At 35.4% G+C, this 17724-nt stretch overlaps 4 protein-coding genes across 6 annotated transcripts; 1 reads left to right on the forward strand and 3 right to left on the reverse strand.

Annotated features, from left to right (window-relative positions):
• Positions 1 to 176: 176 nt before the first annotated feature.
• On the reverse strand, positions 177 to 7412 carry LOC103835871. Of its 2 annotated transcripts, none has more exons than XM_009112057.3 (5): positions 3790 to 7412; positions 3384 to 3560; positions 2517 to 3170; positions 764 to 2434; positions 177 to 425 (listed from the first exon to the last, which is right to left on the reverse strand). In XM_009112057.3, exons 1-4 carry the CDS (start codon positions 3802 to 3804, stop codon positions 2375 to 2377), a joined length of 906 nt encoding a protein of 301 aa, XP_009110305.1. In that variant the 5' UTR covers positions 3805 to 7412; the 3' UTR covers positions 177 to 425; positions 764 to 2374. The 2 variants fall into 2 exon arrangements, with proteins under 2 accessions (XP_009110305.1, XP_009110304.1); XM_009112056.3 differs by having other exon boundaries at positions 3384 to 3563.
• Positions 7413 to 7659: 247 nt separating this feature from the next.
• LOC103835872 (transcription factor MYB1R1) lies at positions 7660 to 9579 on the forward strand. The gene is made up of 4 exons (XM_009112058.3): positions 7660 to 8031; positions 8148 to 8356; positions 8761 to 9105; positions 9252 to 9579. The coding sequence occupies exons 1-3, from the start codon at positions 7779 to 7781 to the stop codon at positions 9088 to 9090; spliced, it is 792 nt and encodes a 263-aa protein (XP_009110306.1). The 5' UTR covers positions 7660 to 7778; the 3' UTR covers positions 9091 to 9105; positions 9252 to 9579.
• A 1433-nt stretch (positions 9580 to 11012) lies between these two features.
• Positions 11013 to 12578, reverse strand: LOC103835873 (transcription factor MYB35). Its single transcript, XM_009112060.3, has 3 exons — positions 12132 to 12578; positions 11934 to 12060; positions 11013 to 11856 (listed from the first exon to the last, which is right to left on the reverse strand). Exons 1-3 carry the CDS (start codon positions 12253 to 12255, stop codon positions 11154 to 11156), a joined length of 954 nt encoding a protein of 317 aa, XP_009110308.1. The 5' UTR covers positions 12256 to 12578; the 3' UTR covers positions 11013 to 11153.
• Positions 12579 to 12831: 253 nt separating this feature from the next.
• LOC103835874 (DDT domain-containing protein DDR4) lies at positions 12832 to 17507 on the reverse strand. 2 transcript variants are annotated; one of them, XM_033277279.1, is made up of 12 exons: positions 16852 to 17501; positions 16635 to 16745; positions 16065 to 16151; positions 15936 to 15973; positions 15777 to 15858; positions 15507 to 15613; positions 15269 to 15425; positions 14873 to 14965; positions 14610 to 14733; positions 14473 to 14515; positions 14169 to 14360; positions 12832 to 14072 (listed from the first exon to the last, which is right to left on the reverse strand). In XM_033277279.1, exons 1-12 carry the CDS (start codon positions 17287 to 17289, stop codon positions 13256 to 13258), a joined length of 2289 nt encoding a protein of 762 aa, XP_033133170.1. In that variant the 5' UTR covers positions 17290 to 17501; the 3' UTR covers positions 12832 to 13255. The 2 variants fall into 2 exon arrangements, with proteins under 2 accessions (XP_033133170.1, XP_033133171.1); XM_033277280.1 differs by having other exon boundaries at positions 12867 to 14066; positions 16852 to 17507.
• Positions 17508 to 17724: the final 217 nt, after the last annotated feature.

A 17724-nucleotide genomic window follows, 5' to 3' on the forward strand; every position in this document is an offset into this window, starting at 1 on the left:
CATTGTAAATTTTATGTTTAAATAATAGATGATCTATTATTTTATAAAATTAAATTAAATTTCAGATTGAATAAACCACCCACAATAACATCCAAGGAAAACGAATTTTAGCTTTGGGTCCAATCTGAAATAAAATTATTATATAATGATAACTGTAGCAACTATAAATTGTGATATTTTAACTTAGGATTCATGCTTATACATTTTGAAGAAGATATCATTTTAAAATACTTTGTTTTGGTTCAAATGCTTTGGAGGCCCGCAAGGAAAGGTACATTGACATCTATAGTACTGAGGACTACCTCCCGAGCGATCACAGTAGGCAGTTGCAAGATTTCCATAATTGTTGTAGCACTTGATTCTGCAATTCACGCAATTCGTTCCAATAACCGCCACACATGTTCGTCCCCCCATATTCTGCGAAACTATATCATGCAAGGTCGGTTTTAACTTTAAGTAAATAAAATTTGTTCAGACTTTTTTTTTTGCTTAATAAGTTGTTCAGATTTGAGAGATATCAAAACCCGGAACTATAACATAAGATCATATATTAGCTAATGAAGAAAAAATACAGTTAATCATTTTCGAATATTTCTATGAGTAAACCACAAATAGTAAATATAGTTAAGGCTAATATAACAATAAATTAAAAATCTACAACATTTGAAGTATGTACCATAGATTTGAACAGAAAATAAAGTAATTTTTGTGATAGAAAATGTTGAATATATTATTTTGAATAAAACATTAGATAAATGTACACCTGAAAGAAACATCACAAGGAAGATGATGGGGACAACAAGTGAAGAAGTCGCTTTAGCCATCTTTGCTTTTTCTCTATTATTTTTTTGCTTCTAGTATATTGAATAGAATACTGATAGATCTTTGAAATGAAGAGACTATGAAAAGTTATAGAATATATAGGTGACCAAAAATTTTAAAGTATAATGAATTTAGTGTCCCAAATATTTCTTTCTTTTAATCACATATTGACTTATTTTTTACAGACATTTTTTTTCTTTTTTTCATAGATTTGTTTCATTTAACCACATATTGACTCCACAAATTTGTTTCTTATATAAGAGTCACAGTTAGACCATTTAATTAGTAACTTACCAAATTAACCTAAATATATTATTAATTTTGGGATTAATGTAAATAAGGTTAATATCTAAATATTTTGGGATTAACTTTTTAATGTGCTGTTACATTTTTAAATAAAAAAAATAACAAGTGGATAATAATATATGAATAGTAAAATTTCATTAAAAAAAATTCCATCACTAAATATAAAATTTTCAAACTAATATTATATACAAAAACTGAATTTAATATATAACATATATTTTTATAAATTATTTTATGTTTTAAATATTACTTTTAAAGATAAAATATACCCGTGCAAGTGCGCATGTTTAACTCTAGTATTTATTATTTTCAAAAATTTTATCCCAAAAACATTTTGACCGAAAATTTATTTATGACAGATTTATTTGGTTTCTCACATTTTTTTCTTTTTTACCATATATTTATATCTTTTTATTTCCAAAAGACGTATTTAGTTTCACATATTTGTTTACTTTGACCCCACATTTACAATCCAACATATTTGTTATCTTTTGACCCTATATTTACAACAACAAAAAAAAAACTGTAGTTAGCCACAAAATTAGCTACACAATTTCTCTGTTGTGTTATAATAATATACACAAACATTTCATACTCTAAAGCGTGTTTCTGTGGTCACTGGTCAACAGAGCCGGGATTGACTTTGACTGGCCCTCAAGCTGTCACAATAATTTTGGCCCATTTTAAAAAAAAAAATTGTTAGGAAAATATAAATGAAGCACTTGGTTTCGAACTTGCAACATGTATAACTCTAAAATGAATCATTACCAGCACTGCTATCAGAGTTTTTTTGATACTTATTGTCCCTTAAGTAAATATTTTAAAGTTAGAAGCACATGCTTGACAATTGATATGCTTTGTATCAGGCCCGGCCCTGCTGGTCAAACCTTGTGTTCGTGAACAACAATGAATTCTTTTGATTTGCTTCTTTATTTTATTTATTTTTACTAATCATCAACCATCTTGTGAAAGCTTGGCCGGAAGGTTACATATTACTGTAACATTAGTATGTTTCGTTTATTGAGGAAGCTTCTTCAAGTTCTCTCTCCCCAAGCAACCGAGCAAAACGAATGCTTAAAGGAATCTAAATAAACGACTCAAAACTAGCCTTTTCCATTAGTCTATAAGCTGACAATGTGTATTGATGTTAACAATCTTACTACTTCAGCTAACTTCGCTAATCAACCATTCAGAGAGATCAAATGCAACTGATGATAGAATAGGACCTTCCATGATTACTTGCGACTCAAGAAACATCATCACTTTGGTTCTCCTGCGACAGTATCTTCTCTGTGAATGGTAAAAGCTGCGCCGCCAACAAAGAATAGATGGTCAAAACATTGCTGTCACAGCTAGAAGAAACAAACATTAAGTTTAGATTTACTAACCTGACGAGCGACCTGAGCAACACGACGACTATCACGAGATGATGATTCAGTGTTGAAGGAGTCCAAGTACACATTGTCTTTCTCTCCAGTCTTTTGTCTTCTGTTTCTGCTCTCATCGTCTTCTTGCGAGGAGGAGCTTCCTCCTTCAGGGCTAATGCTGCCGCTTCTTTCATCCTTCTTACGCTTCCTCTTGACTGTGAACTGGACATACTCTTTCTCTGAAGGCGACAAAGATGTAGTCAGTAGCTCCTTCTCTTCCGCATTAGGACAATCTCCTTTTTCTAACGCATCAGCATCTCTGCGTCTGGTCAGTATGGAAGGAAGAGTATGGTTGCAAGGATCTTTATTCTCTTTATAAGAACACCTGTTGATACTCATATCTCTGTCGCTCGAATGTGGTTTGATGATCCCACTAGCCACAACCGTTCTCTCGTGGTTACTAGAGTCCTCACACGCTAAAGAAACCACTTCATTTATTGGCTTGTTTTCCTCCTCGTTGCTTTGATGACTATTTATCAATTTCTCAAGCTGGTAACGAGACTCTCGCAGCTCCATCCTTAGCTCTCCCACTATATCTTCAGCTTCTCCAAGTTGAGCTTCAAGTTCTTCAATCTTTTGCTGCTTGCTTAAAGCCATCATCTCTGCCTCTTTGACCTTTATTATCAATTAAGTACATAAGAGAAACAATTCTCAATGACACTTTCAATGCAGCAAAACAAAACACTATCAAAGATTTAATTAAAGCTCACAAATGTCTAGAAGCTAGATCATCAAATCCATCTCATAGCAAGTGAGTACAACAAGCAAAAACTAATTAAAACAATTAAGAATAATAAAACAATTAAGAATAAGCATTGTAACTATTACCTTGGAATCATACATCTGCTTAAGCCTTAGACACGTACGGAGAGCCTCGTCTCTAACCGCCACAAGCTCCTGCTGATACCCACGAGCCCTCCTCTCTGAAACCATCACACGTGCCGCCGCTTCCTTGGCCGTGTTCAGTATCGTATCCGCGTAAGCCTTCTTCAATGCGGTTAATCTCTGCTAAAAAAAAGGAAAATGAACCAATTCAAATTGCAAACAACCCAGAAAAGACAGGACAAAACCCACATCCAAAAACACTGATTCAGATCAAAACAAATAAATCCATAAACGAAATCAGAGACAAGAACAATCCTTTGTAAGAGAGAAACAGAGAAAGTAGCAAACTTTTGGGTTTTGTTTTTTCAATTCGGCCGAGGGTTAGGGTTTAAAGATTGGATTTTTTTACCTCTGGGTCAGTCATTAGGTCTTCTGAGAATGCGGTTGCGGAGAGGTTTTTTTTTTTTTTTTGTCCCCGACAGAAGTCGCGAAGAAGAAGAAAGGAACGAATGAAAAAGAAAAAAGGTGGTTTGGTGTTTTTTTTCTTTCTCCCCTTTGTGTTTTGTTTGTTGCCTTTTGCTTTCCAGAATCTGTCTGTTAGGAACTGAAAGAGATCTTAATTACTTTCTTACCCCTTTTACGGGAACCCCCAACTTCTCTCGTCCTTCTCTTTACATTTTCTGTAAAACGACGATGCGGTTTCCCGGTTTGCCCGTTGCTATATTTTTTTCAGTGAAAAGAAAAAAAAAACAGAAAACCAAACAAAATTCTATAAAGTATATACTATTTTTTGTATGTACTTATACTAGAAACCATTTATTAAAATCCATGTTCGGAACTATGTTAAACGCTAGTCGGACGGCGATTCCGGATCTATCGAACTACCAAAAAATCAGAGATTAATGAGAATTAGTTTTAATTATTATTTTATTTATTAAAATATTTTAATTAAATATATAATATAAATATTTTAGAATATAATAGGTTTTTGTATGTTATTATTGAAAATTATATTTATTAGTTTAACAAAAGTTAATTGTTAGCATAAGTGAATGTCTTATTTTATTTTTTATTAAAGTATGTTTATATAGACAATAATATATGCATAAACAACTACATATGCGGTGGTGTATTGGTGTTTGAAGATGACTATGGTGTATAAGGTCATGTATTTGAACATCGGATATGTCATATTTAATTTTAAACAATTTTTTTTAATAAAAACACACATGAAGTAAAGTTCCACTTCGGTAAAGTATAAGAAGGAAAGCTGATGAGAATAGGCGTTCAGAGTTATTTTCATAGCTTGCAACTGGGTTTCAAAATAAGCCCAGTAGTCCAAATTTTATCAGGTTTAGACAGCTAAAAATCGGTTTAACAGTGATTAATTGGTTAATTGTCTGATTAATCGACTGAGTAGTTGCACCGCATTGGACTATGCGTCCGTGTTTTTGAACAGATATTAAAACTATATTAATTAACACTCACATGATTAATTTCATAAATTTTCATTTATACACTTGGACAAGTCATATATAAAATTGTTTTATTGTTTATTTTTTCTGGATCAACTCTAACAGTGGTCAACCTTGTTATTACAAAAAGAAAAAAGAATATAAAATTTTGTTTTTGATCAAAAATAAAAAGAATACAAAATTTTGATGGGTTAAAACTTAAAACCATCTTGTGTTTATGTTTTCTGAACGCTAGTTAGCATGACCATACATCGGTCCAAACAAACACTTATTGATGAGTGTTGTTTAGGCTGCCTTAGTGGTAAAAAAAAGACTATACCAACCACTGCCAATTCCGTATCAGAATTCTCTTATAATAACCTACTCTTATCTCTTAGATACTTAAGATACTTTTGAGGATAAGCCACAGTTATCTTCTTCTGCTATAGATAATCTATATTATATGGTGATATGTTGTTAACATATAGAAAATGGTTTCATAATCTTCTGACAAGTGCTTTTCATCAGTGTAATATGTTATAATGTATTCTAAAACTTGGTATGAGTCATTGTTGTCTTATTGTTGCTGTGTGTGGGGAACAGCCTATGTTCTTATGATGCTCTCTGAAACTCATAAAAGGGCTTGGGCTTGTTAAATGGGGAGTGCAACATCATCTGTTTTAAAGAAATTCCTGATTGAACAAATATTATTTTTGTTAAGTTCAATATTGTGCTCACTCATGATCCACGCTCTTCTAAAATTCTGACTTAAGGAAAGTCACAAACTCATGCAAATTGGCTAAAGCTAAATTAAAAGGAGAAAAGTCATCTTTTTAGTGGCTTTAAACAACTTTTTAACTTCATCTTTGTGTGCAATCAACAAAAGGCGAATGGTGGTGGCTTTCATTCCTGGCCAATATTTGTGCTTTTCCTTTCCTTTTTCCTTTTCCATGAAAATCTTTGATTATTAATAAATTAGGAGACTTATTTGTATATTTTTAACATCCATGTTGTTGAACCCCATGTCTAAACTTGAATGGGGTGATCATGACACCACGTTAGAAGTAAAAACCACCAGAATAAAAGTAAACCTCTTTAGATAAATATTCCTATTTGGTTTAGAAATTATGGGAAATAACGTTTTAGAAAAAAGGAAAAACAAGTTAATAACTCTTGAGTTAAAAACATATAACTCTTTTGAAACTTACACAATGTTTTTTTTTCTTCATAACTCCGATTTATATAAAAAAAACATTATGTTACTCTTTTCTTTTTTTCTTGCATAGTGTTAACGCATTTTATATTTAGTACTAGTTAGTACACTGAAAATAGCACTTGCATCATTAGGGACTCCATAATTGCCAAGTCTTATGAGCACTAAAAAGTGTAAAAATTTGGTTTAGAATATCTAGGTTGAATTTCTAACAAAACAAATTGATCAACATCGATTATGAGTACAATAATTCCTATGAAAATTTATATTTTATTTATTTATTTTAAAAAGTCAAAACCTATTCAGCATCACCATTCTACAGAAGTTGTGAGTCCATTTCTTTCTTCATTTTATATTAAAGAATGTGGTTAAACTCAGTTTGTATAAGTTTATTTTTATAAGATAAAAATCATAAATCCGGCTCTCAAATTAATTAATCTGTTGAAATTTAATTAATTAGTCGATTTAATCGATTATTAATTTAAAAGTGTGAACCCATAGTTTTAGTTTGCGATGTGAGGAGATTCATATTTTGGTCATTCTTCTAATCAATCATTACATATAGTTTAAGTAAACAACTTGCAAGATAAGTTACAACTTAAAAAGGCAATTGATGGGCAAACAAGAAAAGAATGGACACATATTAAAGTAGATCAAGATGTCATGTGCGTCCAATGGCCCCATCTTGTCATCAACATATTTTGATGCCACAAACTGGAATATCCTTCTCATCAGTCTATCATTCTGGTTAGAATTTCAATATATATCAGGAGAAATGTTTCAATCAAAGAGATTGGAGGATTTAATTGGATTGGATATATCATATGAGGATGAGACTGAGATGAAGTATTCTTCTAACTGACTTGGGTTTTTGAGGCAACAAATCATACAAGCAACAAAAGATTATAACTTAAACAAGAAATGATTTAAAAAGGTAAATCACGTTGGATGTAGTTGGGAATCGCACTGAGTTGACCAGATTCGTCTAATACTAACATCACATTATAAAAGAGTACTTAAAAAAGCTGGAACAATATTATATGAAACAGTGAAAATATCAGCAAATTTTCATTCTGACAAACCATATATCATAAGACTAATGGCTACAAATAAAAGAGCCATTATACACAACTGGTTTTCTTTTCTGGATACTTTACAATATTAAACACGTTCATACTGTTTATACATTGAAAAGATTGAAGATCTACCATTCAAAATCATAATTAAACTCTAACAATAGAATTTCATGCGCATTACGGCATATGTCATTTACCAACTTTTCTCATTTTATATTGATAATATTTGAAAAAAAAAAAAGATTTTTTATTACAAAACAGTACTTTTGTTAAGTTGAGAGCGACTTATGACCGATACTCATTCAATTTGATTAAACAAAAAAAAAAAAAAAAGAGAGAGAGTCATTAAGCAGAATATATCCAAATAAAAATAAATAAATCCAAAAGGAAGGAAGATAAATATAGAGAGACAAGTACGTCACACAGGAAACGAGTGACAAACAAATAAAATCCAGACACGTACAACAGTGTAATAAATCTTGTTTCGAAACGAGCCACGTGGCTTCCGGACACGTTTATAAAAATAAACAGAAGTAAGCTCAGATCCACTCACACCTACGTCTCTTTATCTGTACGGTTCTAAAGAGATTGAGAAAGTTGTAATAAAAAACCAAAACAGACGCAAGGGGGCAAAATCGGAAAAAAAGCATTCAAAATGGCCGCCGTTAGTAGCTCGTCGGAGACCGGAGGCGGTGAGAAAGGAGAGATCATGCTGTTCGGAGTTAGAGTCGTGGTCGATCCGATGAGAAAGTGCGTGAGTTTGAACAATCTCTCTGATTACGAGAAGTCTTCTCCTCCGGAGGAAGAGATCCCCAAGATCGGAGACGGAGACGCCGCCGGTTACGCCTCCGCCAATGAAACTCTCCAGATTCCGTCGTCCTCCGGCGGGAACCGCGAGAGGAAACGAGGTACTCTAAGCCTCAGATTGTGATTGAATCTGTGCATGTTGGATTGTCTGAATGAAAAAGTTCGTTGATTGATTTGTTGTTAAGGAGCTAATCTATGGTTTGGTTGGACAAAACAGGAATAGCATGGACTGAGGAGGAGCACAAGAGGTTCTTGCTTGGTCTGCAGAAAGTAGGGAAAGGAGATTGGAAAGGGATTTCTAGAAACTTTGTCAAGAGCAGGACTCCTACTCAGGTAGCTAGCCACGCTCAGAAGTACTTCCTCCGCCGGACCAATCTCAACCGTCGCCGGAGAAGATCTAGCCTTTTCGACATCACAACCGAGACGGTAAAACCTCTAATCTAATCCTAAATCATTTTAATTAAGCTAAGCATAAGATGATTGTGTATAGGTGTACTTTAGTGTGAATAGCTTTCTGAGAGTTCTTTCCTTTATTACTCAGTATTAATTACTAAAGTTTCCTTTTTTAACAACTTGTTCTCTAAAGAAGTTTATTTTTAGTATTTCCTCTTTGGAACTAAAAAATAGAATGATTTTTCATAATGGTTTTGTTCAAATTGGGAATATATGTTTGGAACTAAAGGATAGAATGAAATTTGACAATGGTTTTGTTCAAATTGGGAATATATGTTTTAAAGCTGTGCTAGAAAGTGATTAATTGAGTTTTTACAAATTTTATTATGTATATAAACAAAGAGTGTGTAACAGTTAGGTGTGATTGGTTTTATCAGGTTACAGGAATGGTGCACATGGAGCAAGATCATCATGCTCAGGACAACTTATTACTACCCGAGACTAACATCAGCTCTGGACATCAAGTTTTTCCTGAAGTTGCAGTGCCGACAAGAACTGAGAAGGCACCACGGACGGTACCAGTAACCTTCCAAGCAAGTCCTGCATTCAATCTAAACACAGATGCTGCAGTTCCTGCTCCGCTTTCTCTCAACCTCTCTCTGTCCTTTAATCTTAACGAACAATCCAACTCAAGACGTTCGGCTTTCACCATGATGCCAAGCTTCAGCGACGGAGACAGCAACAGCAGTATCATCAGAGTTGCTTAGACTTAAAAAGCCAAGGTGAATCCACAAGACTTTGCTACTTTCTTTGTTTCTCTGTTCTAGACTTCTAGTAGTACATATTAGGTTTAAAGTCTGTATTTTTATCTTTCTTTAAGCCTTACTTTTGTCAAACTGTTATGTATTTTGTCTGAAAAAATAATCAGGGGATAAAAGAACAATAACAACAGAGGAAGGGGCTTTAGAGATGGACGAACTGTTGTTTAGGGGGTTCTTCATCATCTATGTTTTGTATTGTTTGTATTGTTTGTAAAACTCTGCTCCCTGTGTGTGGTTTGTTATGTGGTATGTAAGTTAAAAGAAGTTGTGAGACTCTCATGTGGCCCATCTCAATCAATGGTTGGTGACTTATGGGGCTTTTCTATATCTTATCTTTTGGGATAAGCTAAAATGTGTGTATGTGGTTCATCGAATATCTTATCAGGATCACCTTTAGTTCCATAATAATGTAATGTTAGCCACTCTGACTTTTTGGTGGATTTTTGTTTTCTTATAGATGATAGTTAGGCGTAGTTAAGTCTATCTGTGCTTACATGGATTTCTCTGAAAAAAAACTAAAATGCAGAACATAGAACTTTATAAACCATTTCTAAATTTGTAGTTAAGTTCAATTTTTTTCCCATTCCAAAAATAGAAACAGAAATAATAATGATGGTCAGGTCAATTACACAACCTCTGTTTTTCTTCTCTGCCACAATCTCAAACTTTCATGCTTTGCTCCTGCTAATTGTCACTGTGGTTGCCTCTATCTTCATGATAAGCATTTTGCAGTCACAACAATGTCTGACCGTTCCTTCAAGAACTTGGAACATTCCCACACTTCTTAATCTATTATATCCTTGAATGGGACCAGGACTCCTAGCTTCTTCTTCTCTAACCAGTTTGCAAAGTTCTTCGACCTCAAAAATTGTAACCACTCTTTCTTTGTTGCCCCTACTCATTCTCCTAGAGTCTCATTCAATCAAAGAACCTTTGAGTTATCTCATATCAAGTACAGGCCGGCTCAAGAATTAGATAGACCCTATGCCATATTTTTTTTTTTCTAAAGACAATAACAAAATTTTAAAATCGGACCGTTGCTATATACTCTCTCGGTTTCATAAAGTTACATATTTTAGAGAAAAAATTTGTTCAAAAAAATCTATTTTTTGTATTTTCAAATTTCAATGCATGTTTTATTTAACTAATTATAAATTTCAAAAATCTTAATTGTATTTAATGAATTTTTATTGGTTTAAAATTATGGGAAAAGATAACAAAAAAATTATGCAAATTTTAAGTGTTTTATTAAAATGTGTGAAAAATCTAAAATGTATAAAGAGAATTTGATAAAAAAATATGGGACCATGAGCATTTGCACCATGTGCACTACCCTGGAGCCTGATCAAGTACTCAGAACTGCCAGAGAATGAAGACTTTTAACACGAAAGGCGCCTCTGGGGAGTCAGTTGATGATAAAACACTTAGTCTTGCAAAAGGAGATAAGCAATATATTCTTTGGGATTCCTCTTTCTGACTCAGCTCAGGATAGTCCAAGATGGACTTCATTATTTAAAGAGACGGGTTAGATTGGATAGGAAGTCCTTGATGGACTTGTGTATGGAGTTATGAAGAGAAGAGTGCTTACTTGAGAAAACTGAGTAAAATAGTAAAAGAGACGTCAAAAGAGGCTTTGACAAAGACCAGAATGAATCACTGAATATTTACAAAACAGAGTATCCTCTGTTTTATCATTAGGACTGATGATGCAACTGTGAACAATCTCAAGTCCAAGTTTGCTCTTTGAATCTTTTGATTTATGTTTTCTTTTTTGAAATGATCTTTCTCATTTCGATTTTATAGAAATAATCATATGAATAATAGGTAATGAAAAATCAACATTTATAAGATTTCTTGAACCCCCAAAATAAAATGAATAAGATTCATCTCTTTCTCTATTTTTTTTTGCTTCTCCATTATAATAAAGATAAACCAACTGTCTCTTTATTACATTGTTTCTTTATTTAGTAGTTGAGACTTGAGAAGAAGAAGAAGAAAGATAAGATAAACTAGAAATGGAAAGGCTGATCCAAATAGCTTGGAAATCCCAAGAACAACTCTTTTTCTTTAGCTATAATCGACTCAACGAACCCATTGCTTAGAGACTCCTCTTCCATTTGAGCATCTGGAGCTGATGTATTAGCCATTGTAGCTACAGCTTCTGCCTCAGAGAACTCATTACCAAACAAGTTGTCTAGTTCTTGATCAGGAAAGTTCTGTTGGTTTTCATTGAAGGTTTCTTGATCAAGAAGAAAGTCAGACCAGGTGAAGTTAACCTCCGAATTCTCCTGAGCTATGGTAGAACAAGTTGAAGAGAACAACGGAGGAGACGAGTTAGAAGAAGAGGAAGAGGCGTACATAAACGTAGAGTCTGGCTTGACTTGGTTTGATGACTCAGTCATAAGCTTGATTGCTTGTAGATGAAACATGAGATCTCCTGAATCATTTGATTGTTGTTGTTGTTGTTGATGAGAATCTTCGTTGAGAGAGGGATTAGGTCCAAGAGATCCGGTTTGGTTCATGGGATTCGGGTTTAGGTTACCACCACCACCACCGTTGATGTTGCCGTATTCAGCAAGGACATGAGAGAAAGGACGGTGAGTGACATGATCTATTCCCATTTGAGACAGTTTCTTCTTTAGTTTTGAGTTCCAAACCATCTTCACTTCTTCTTCTGTCTTTCCTGGTAGATGTTGTGCAATAAGTGGCCATCTAAATCCAGACAAAAAAAAAGATCATCAGAATCTGTTAAATCTATTTTGAGTAATTCAAGATATATATAACACAACCTGCTTCCCATTGCCGCATGCATCTTGATGATGAGATCTTCTTCTTCAGGAGTGAAGCTCTCATGCTTAGCTGCTCCTGCATTATCAGTCTTTCTCACTCTGCAGCTCTTCCCACATCTCCTAAGTCCTATAAATATGTTCACACACACATGTATATATATCATGTCAACATCATGAATAGACAAATGTTTCTGCAACCTATTTTCTTAGGAGTGGATCCGTTCTTGGAGGAGGCAGATGCAGATGCAAATGCAAACTTCTGGGAGGTGTTATCTTCATCTGTCCAAGGATTCTTTGATTTGGAAGAGCAAGATCTCACCATTTTTCTTTAAATAAAACTTTTTAATAGAGGAAGTGATTAGTATTGGTTATTTAAAAGCTTTTCTTAACAAAGATGAAGAATGAGGCATGTAATAAGAGTTACAAAGGGAGTGTTGTGAAGAAGGAAGGGATTAGGAGAAATGGGTTTGAAGGTATAAGAAGCGTGTGTGGCAAGAAAGGCATGAATATTCTTCATCTTTCATAAAAAATTACATATGCATGATTTCTTTAATTATAAGTATTATTCCACTTTTCTTTATTTTGACACATCTTTGGTTCCAACTTCTTTATCACAATTCATTATATTATTTTAAAATTTTCCTAATAAAATTAAATTATAATGAAATTGTTGATAACGAAATTCAAAAGCTAGAGATATTGTTCGTCTGGCGAAGGCCATCTTTTTCGATTGAAATTTGAAATATATGAGTTCCTTTAGTAATGGTAACAAGAAAGACAATATTTGAGTCTTCTATGGTGATAATTGATAAGAACATGTTTGTGTAATCATATTGATCTAACTTCATGGAATCATGGGATTTTAAAGCTCATGAATGTGATATGGGACAAGGCAAAGTCTCAAAGGTACGTAGTTTTACCAAAATCCTAAGAGACCATGAACGTGTTCATACAAAAGTTAGAAAAGGTGGATTGTATTGTACACATAATAATTCCACAACATTAAACAGCTCTTAGGAATCTCTGGTTCACCCTCTTCATTGTTTCTTTTTTCAAGGTAAGATAAAAATGCTAACCTAATCTACACATACTTCATCTTAGGCCTCTCTGCAACATTCTCCACTTCACTTCTTACCCGCTGCCTGAATAAGTTGACAACAACAGAGCAGAGATGCTTGAATGCAGAACAAGCCAATGAAGTATATCTTACCGTTTAACTTCTCCGGAAATGGGGTTTGACCAGAAATAAACTCGTAAAAGATTGCTTATATCATACAATGGTGACCAGATGGAGCTTTCAGACGAAGAAAGGTCTCCATGTCTTATGAACTGTCTGCCTTATCATCTTCCTTCAAGACAGTACTTGGACCATCATCAAAACCAGATACAGGAGCAAGCTCGTTTAGGTCTAGGAAACGCCTTTTGCCTACTACACCCTCAGCTTCTTCTTGGTCTGTGCCGTTTGATTTGCTAAGTTGATTATTCTCGGCACCATTTGTCGTCTCGGCATAGTCATTGGTGACCTCTCTGGGCTTTTCTTCTTCTCTTACTTCTTCTTCAGAAGATTTTGTTTCAGGGTCATTTGCATTTTCTTCAGAGTCCTCACTTCCCATGGTGAAATCCCCATTCCCTGTTTCATCAGAATGTTCATCTGGCTCAACCAACCGCTTACGTTTTGCCGCTCCTGTTGTTTCTTTGTCTGATTCTGAGAGCTCATATTGTTGGTAATCGATTCTTGTGGCTCTTTTGCTACGTCTCAGGCCTGGTCGCAAATCCTTTGACCTTGATCTTGACTTAGTTTCTCTCCGTGGCATTTTCTTAGCCCTTCGGGGTTCATCACTATCTTCTTCGCTATCACTTAGAGAATCTTCCTCTTCCTCTTCCTCTTCTTCTTCTTCTTCTTCCTCGTACTCAGCATTGTCTTCATCCCATTTGTACTCTTCATCTCCTTTATCTCCCACTTCCTCTCCCTCAGAGCCACTAGAAGACTTCTTCTGTTTACGCTTCCTCATATATTCTTCATCATAAACTGCTTCCCCAACAATGTCATCATCGCTTTCATATTCTACATCATTGTCTGAAACAGTTTCAACAAAGTCCGTTGCTGAATATCGCTGGGACCGTTGTCTGCGCCTGTTCCTGTCACGACATTATATTCAGTTAGTTCGGACTAAATTCCCTCCAAAGTTCTGGAGGGATGACTGAAGGTGGAAAGAAAAATGTAAGGCGTCTTGCCTTCTGTCCAAGGACTCATCTCTCTGCTCATCGAACTCATCATAGTCGGCAGAATCAGAAGATTTGGCATATGCTGTATCGTTCACAGGCTCAGTAGGGTGGGTTGAACTTGTCGATCTGCCATTCTCAGGAGCCTCCAATCTGGCTGATTCTCTTCTGTGAAGAAAAGATTCTGGTGATGGATGTTTCATCCTGAGATAGTATTTACCAAAACAAGCGGAATGTAAGAGGCAACAAAATAATAGTCACCAAATAACAAATGTTAAAGCAAATCAAGGGCAGAAATGGTTCACTAAGAGCGTACTTTGTTATCTTGATAGCTTCATTTATCGACTGATCATAATCATCTGCAACAATATTAAACGTTTAATCAGGCAAAAATACAAAAAAAAACGTATTTAACCGGGCATCATGAACTTCCAACAAGTTCGAAAACCTTACCAAAAGTGTATCTAACTGGTTTCCTATCACGGAGAGAACGGCCAGCACCATGACCGTCGACAACCAAACAGTTATCAAGGAGAAGCGCCTGTCTATGTTGTTTTTTCAACAATTTTTCTTTCCTCTGACAGAGGAACACAAAAAAAAAAGACAATTGATAAGAATTATTCAGCCACAAACTTAGTTCAGTAGTGGAATACTGTAACCAAGGTGAAACAGAAACAGAAAAAAAAAAAAAAAAAAAGCAGAGAGCAAATTGGAACCTTGTGTTCTTTTTCAATCTCAGGAAGCATATCTCTCGTTAACTTCTTCCCTAGAGAAACTTCAATTCTACTACTACTTGAATTCAGCTTTTCCTGCAAAACAAAGAGACACATCATCTCAATCAGCAGTACATACATAAAAACTTATACCTATTGTCTGTTATAATAGTGTAGTCCTTTAGAGAAGCAAACATCAATTGACAGTCAAACCGAGGGAAATTTCATAAGCAAAGAAGATTAATATTTGAGTGTATAGATAACACTAGCCATCACAATCACATCAGAGCAAAGCAACCATATTTCATTGCGCAAATTAACTACATACAGCCATATGGAAGTGTCCTAAGCAATTTATCTGGCAATTCAGAATCATTAATTGTAGTAGAAGAGACTTACAGAAACATCCTGGAATTCGTCGAAATTAGTGGCAACAGCTTCCCATTGGTATGTTACGTTAGGAAGAATCTTGGAGCCCTTTGTTTTGGCCTTAACCACCTCTGCCTTCCTTATTTCCCGATATAAACGGTGACCAACTAAGGGATCATCCTCATACCTTAAATTAAAAACAGACAGATGCTATCAGAAATATGCAAACAGTGGAGTCCTGGTTAGATCTTTTGTATTTGCCACATACCAAAAATTAACTCCATGTGAATCACCCCCAACGCGATCTTTGCGAAAAGCTGACAGATGGACACCAGTTTTAAGAGAGTTGTCAATGTAGCTCCTGATATCCTCTTGCTGTTGAAATTCAGAAAACACATAGAAACTGTAATTGATATAACGATCTTGTTTTCAAGTCAATCATTGGCCTCCAGAGCTTAATAGTGAACATTTATAGACCAAAACATAACGAAAATTCATTTTCAATTGCAAACAGATTGACATACAGCAACAACAATACCTCAACACGAATATCACATAAGGCTTTCAAAATCACCACACGAATGGCTGGATCAAAAGATTTGTACACTTCAGTCTCCCGCCTACAAGATTCAGACAACAATCTCATAAATGATTCCTAAACAGTTACCATAAGATTCAGAAAATTATAATAACTCACCCTTGAGAGGCAACAATAGGAAGGTCCCCTTCTGCTACCTAAACAAGTAGGCAAAGTTCATGTGAGAACATGATGTAATGCAAATAGTCTATTTCCAATATCAGAACAAAGATGGTTGGCAATCATTACCCAATGCCAGCAATCTCTTATTTTTCTGCACAAGACAGTAACCCAGGTATCACGTGTGAGGGCCATTCGAGTTACCGGAGGAATGGCCTGCAGGTTGAAAAGAATAAAAATTGGTAAACTGCTAGGCAATTTGGACATTCATAAGTACATATTACATCAGATTTCAAATCATCCACATAAAAAAAGATTCAAATGAAATATGCATAACAATTAAAATCATGATATCAACCAGGAAAATGATCATTTCAATAAATAAACTCTAAAATGACTCAACAAAGCTTTTCAAGTGATCCTGTACTGGGCAGCACAAGCCTCTAAGGTGTGTACGAGAAAAGCTAGCCAAAAAACATTGAAAGACTTAACCTTTAACAGAATGTGACCATTTCAATACGCTAATAGAAGCTGTTATCACTAGTTCTTATACTAATAAGAGCCAACATGCCCAGAAGTACGGTACATCAAGCTCCGTTCATGTAAATGAGACAAACTCTCGGAAGTACATTGAAGTTAACACTAACAGAAACCAAAGCAAACCAACAAGACTGATGAAAGCACACAAAAAGTACCAACCTTTAACAGAGGAATATGAATATCACTTAAAGTATCGTTAGGATTCAGCAAAGCCGTCTCAAACTCCTCCGCTGAAAACTCCACATTGATTTTCAAAAGCGGTCTAAAAACCTTCACCACCAACAAAAAAAGAGAACTTGAGAGTGAGTGAGTGAGTGAGCTACTCATTAGCAGCTATTAACAAACAATTGAAGAGAAGAGAAGAGAGAGAGCTCACATGCAAGAAGTTGAGTATCGAAGCAAGTTCCCACATAGACCTAAGATTCCACCGCGGCATCTGCGAAGCCTCCGGCGGCGAGACAAGCGAAGTAACGATCTTGTTTCTCCCAGAACTTCCTCCAACGCATTGCATCTGACTCTCACCATCATCTTCCTCCTCCTCCTCCTCCTCCTCTTGATCGTTCCCATCCTCCACCTCTTCCTTCCGTTTACACTCCTTCTTAGGCTGCTTGAGCTTCCTCTCCGCCGCCTGCTGCTCCCGAAGCCGCTGCTGCGTCCTTAAAGTGCAAGCGCGCGAAGGCCTCGTTCTCCTGAGCGGCGTAGTGGCTTCCTCCGTGGGGGGTTTAGTATCGGTGACCGGAGAAGTATCGTCGGCGGGAGGGTGGTGGGTGCCGGAGACGTCGTGGTCGGGGACGGCGTCGGAGGAGGAACCCATTGAAGAAGAAGGTGAAGATCAAAGAGAGATTGAAATTAGGTTTTTTCTTTTTTTCAAGAAAGTGTTGATTTTGAGATTTTTGTTTAGGGCATTGTGGTGGAAATCTAAATCGGTTAAAACAAAAGAGGAGGAGGAAGACGAAGGTCCAAGAGCGTCGACTGGTGATGGTTTAAACGGTGTCGTTTTGTGGATCTGGGGAAGGAGAATAAAAGATGGTAAATAAAGGCTTCGAATGTTTACAATCCGTCCCGCCGGCACCGCAGTTAACGGTAACAAAAATCTCTACATATACCATATATTTATACGTTTTTATAACTGTTAAAACCGCATCGCAGTTGAACCGTTTATCCCGCACCGCTTAAACCGCAGTCACCATTTAGAGCCAAATTGTCAAATAGAAGTCTTAAATGAGACCATTTCAATAAAAATATGAAA

This window comes from Brassica rapa, chromosome A08, assembly GCF_000309985.2.
Source record: "Brassica rapa cultivar Chiifu-401-42 chromosome A08, CAAS_Brap_v3.01, whole genome shotgun sequence".
In the NCBI taxonomy this organism is placed as follows: domain Eukaryota; kingdom Viridiplantae; phylum Streptophyta; class Magnoliopsida; order Brassicales; family Brassicaceae; genus Brassica; species Brassica rapa.

Bases quoted from the DNA above. Each gene is read 5' to 3' on its own strand.
- LOC103835873 (XM_009112060.3), bottom strand. From the start codon at position 12,255: ATGGTGAGATCTTGCTCTTCCAAATCAAAGAATCCTTGGACAGATGAA. The intron at 12,061-12,131 runs GTTGCAGAAACA...ACATATTTATAG, and splicing joins ATCCACTCCTAAGAAAATAG to GACTTAGGAGATGTGGGAAG. The intron at 11,857-11,933 runs GTTGTGTTATAT...GTCTGGATTTAG, and splicing joins CATGCGGCAATGGGAAGCAG to ATGGCCACTTATTGCACAAC.
- LOC103835874 (XM_033277279.1), bottom strand. From the start codon at position 17,289: ATGGGTTCCTCCTCCGACGCCGTCCCCGACCACGACGTCTCCGGCACC. The intron at 15,859-15,935 runs GTGAGTTATTAT...TGAATCTTGTAG, and splicing joins CCTATTGTTGCCTCTCAAGG to GCGGGAGACTGAAGTGTACA. The intron at 14,734-14,872 runs GTTCCAATTTGC...TTCCTCTGTCAG, and splicing joins AGATTGAAAAAGAACACAAG to AGGAAAGAAAAATTGTTGAA.
- LOC103835872 (XM_009112058.3), top strand. From the start codon at position 7,779: ATGGCCGCCGTTAGTAGCTCGTCGGAGACCGGAGGCGGTGAGAAAGGA. The intron at 8,032-8,147 runs GTACTCTAAGCC...TGGACAAAACAG, and splicing joins GAACCGCGAGAGGAAACGAG to GAATAGCATGGACTGAGGAG. The intron at 8,357-8,760 runs GTAAAACCTCTA...TGGTTTTATCAG, and splicing joins TCGACATCACAACCGAGACG to GTTACAGGAATGGTGCACAT.
- LOC103835871 (XM_009112056.3), bottom strand. The intron at 3,171-3,383 runs GTAATAGTTACA...TTGATAATAAAG, and splicing joins AGCAGATGTATGATTCCAAG to GTCAAAGAGGCAGAGATGAT. The intron at 2,435-2,516 runs GTTAGTAAATCT...TTGGCGGCGCAG, and splicing joins TTGCTCAGGTCGCTCGTCAG to CTTTTACCATTCACAGAGAA.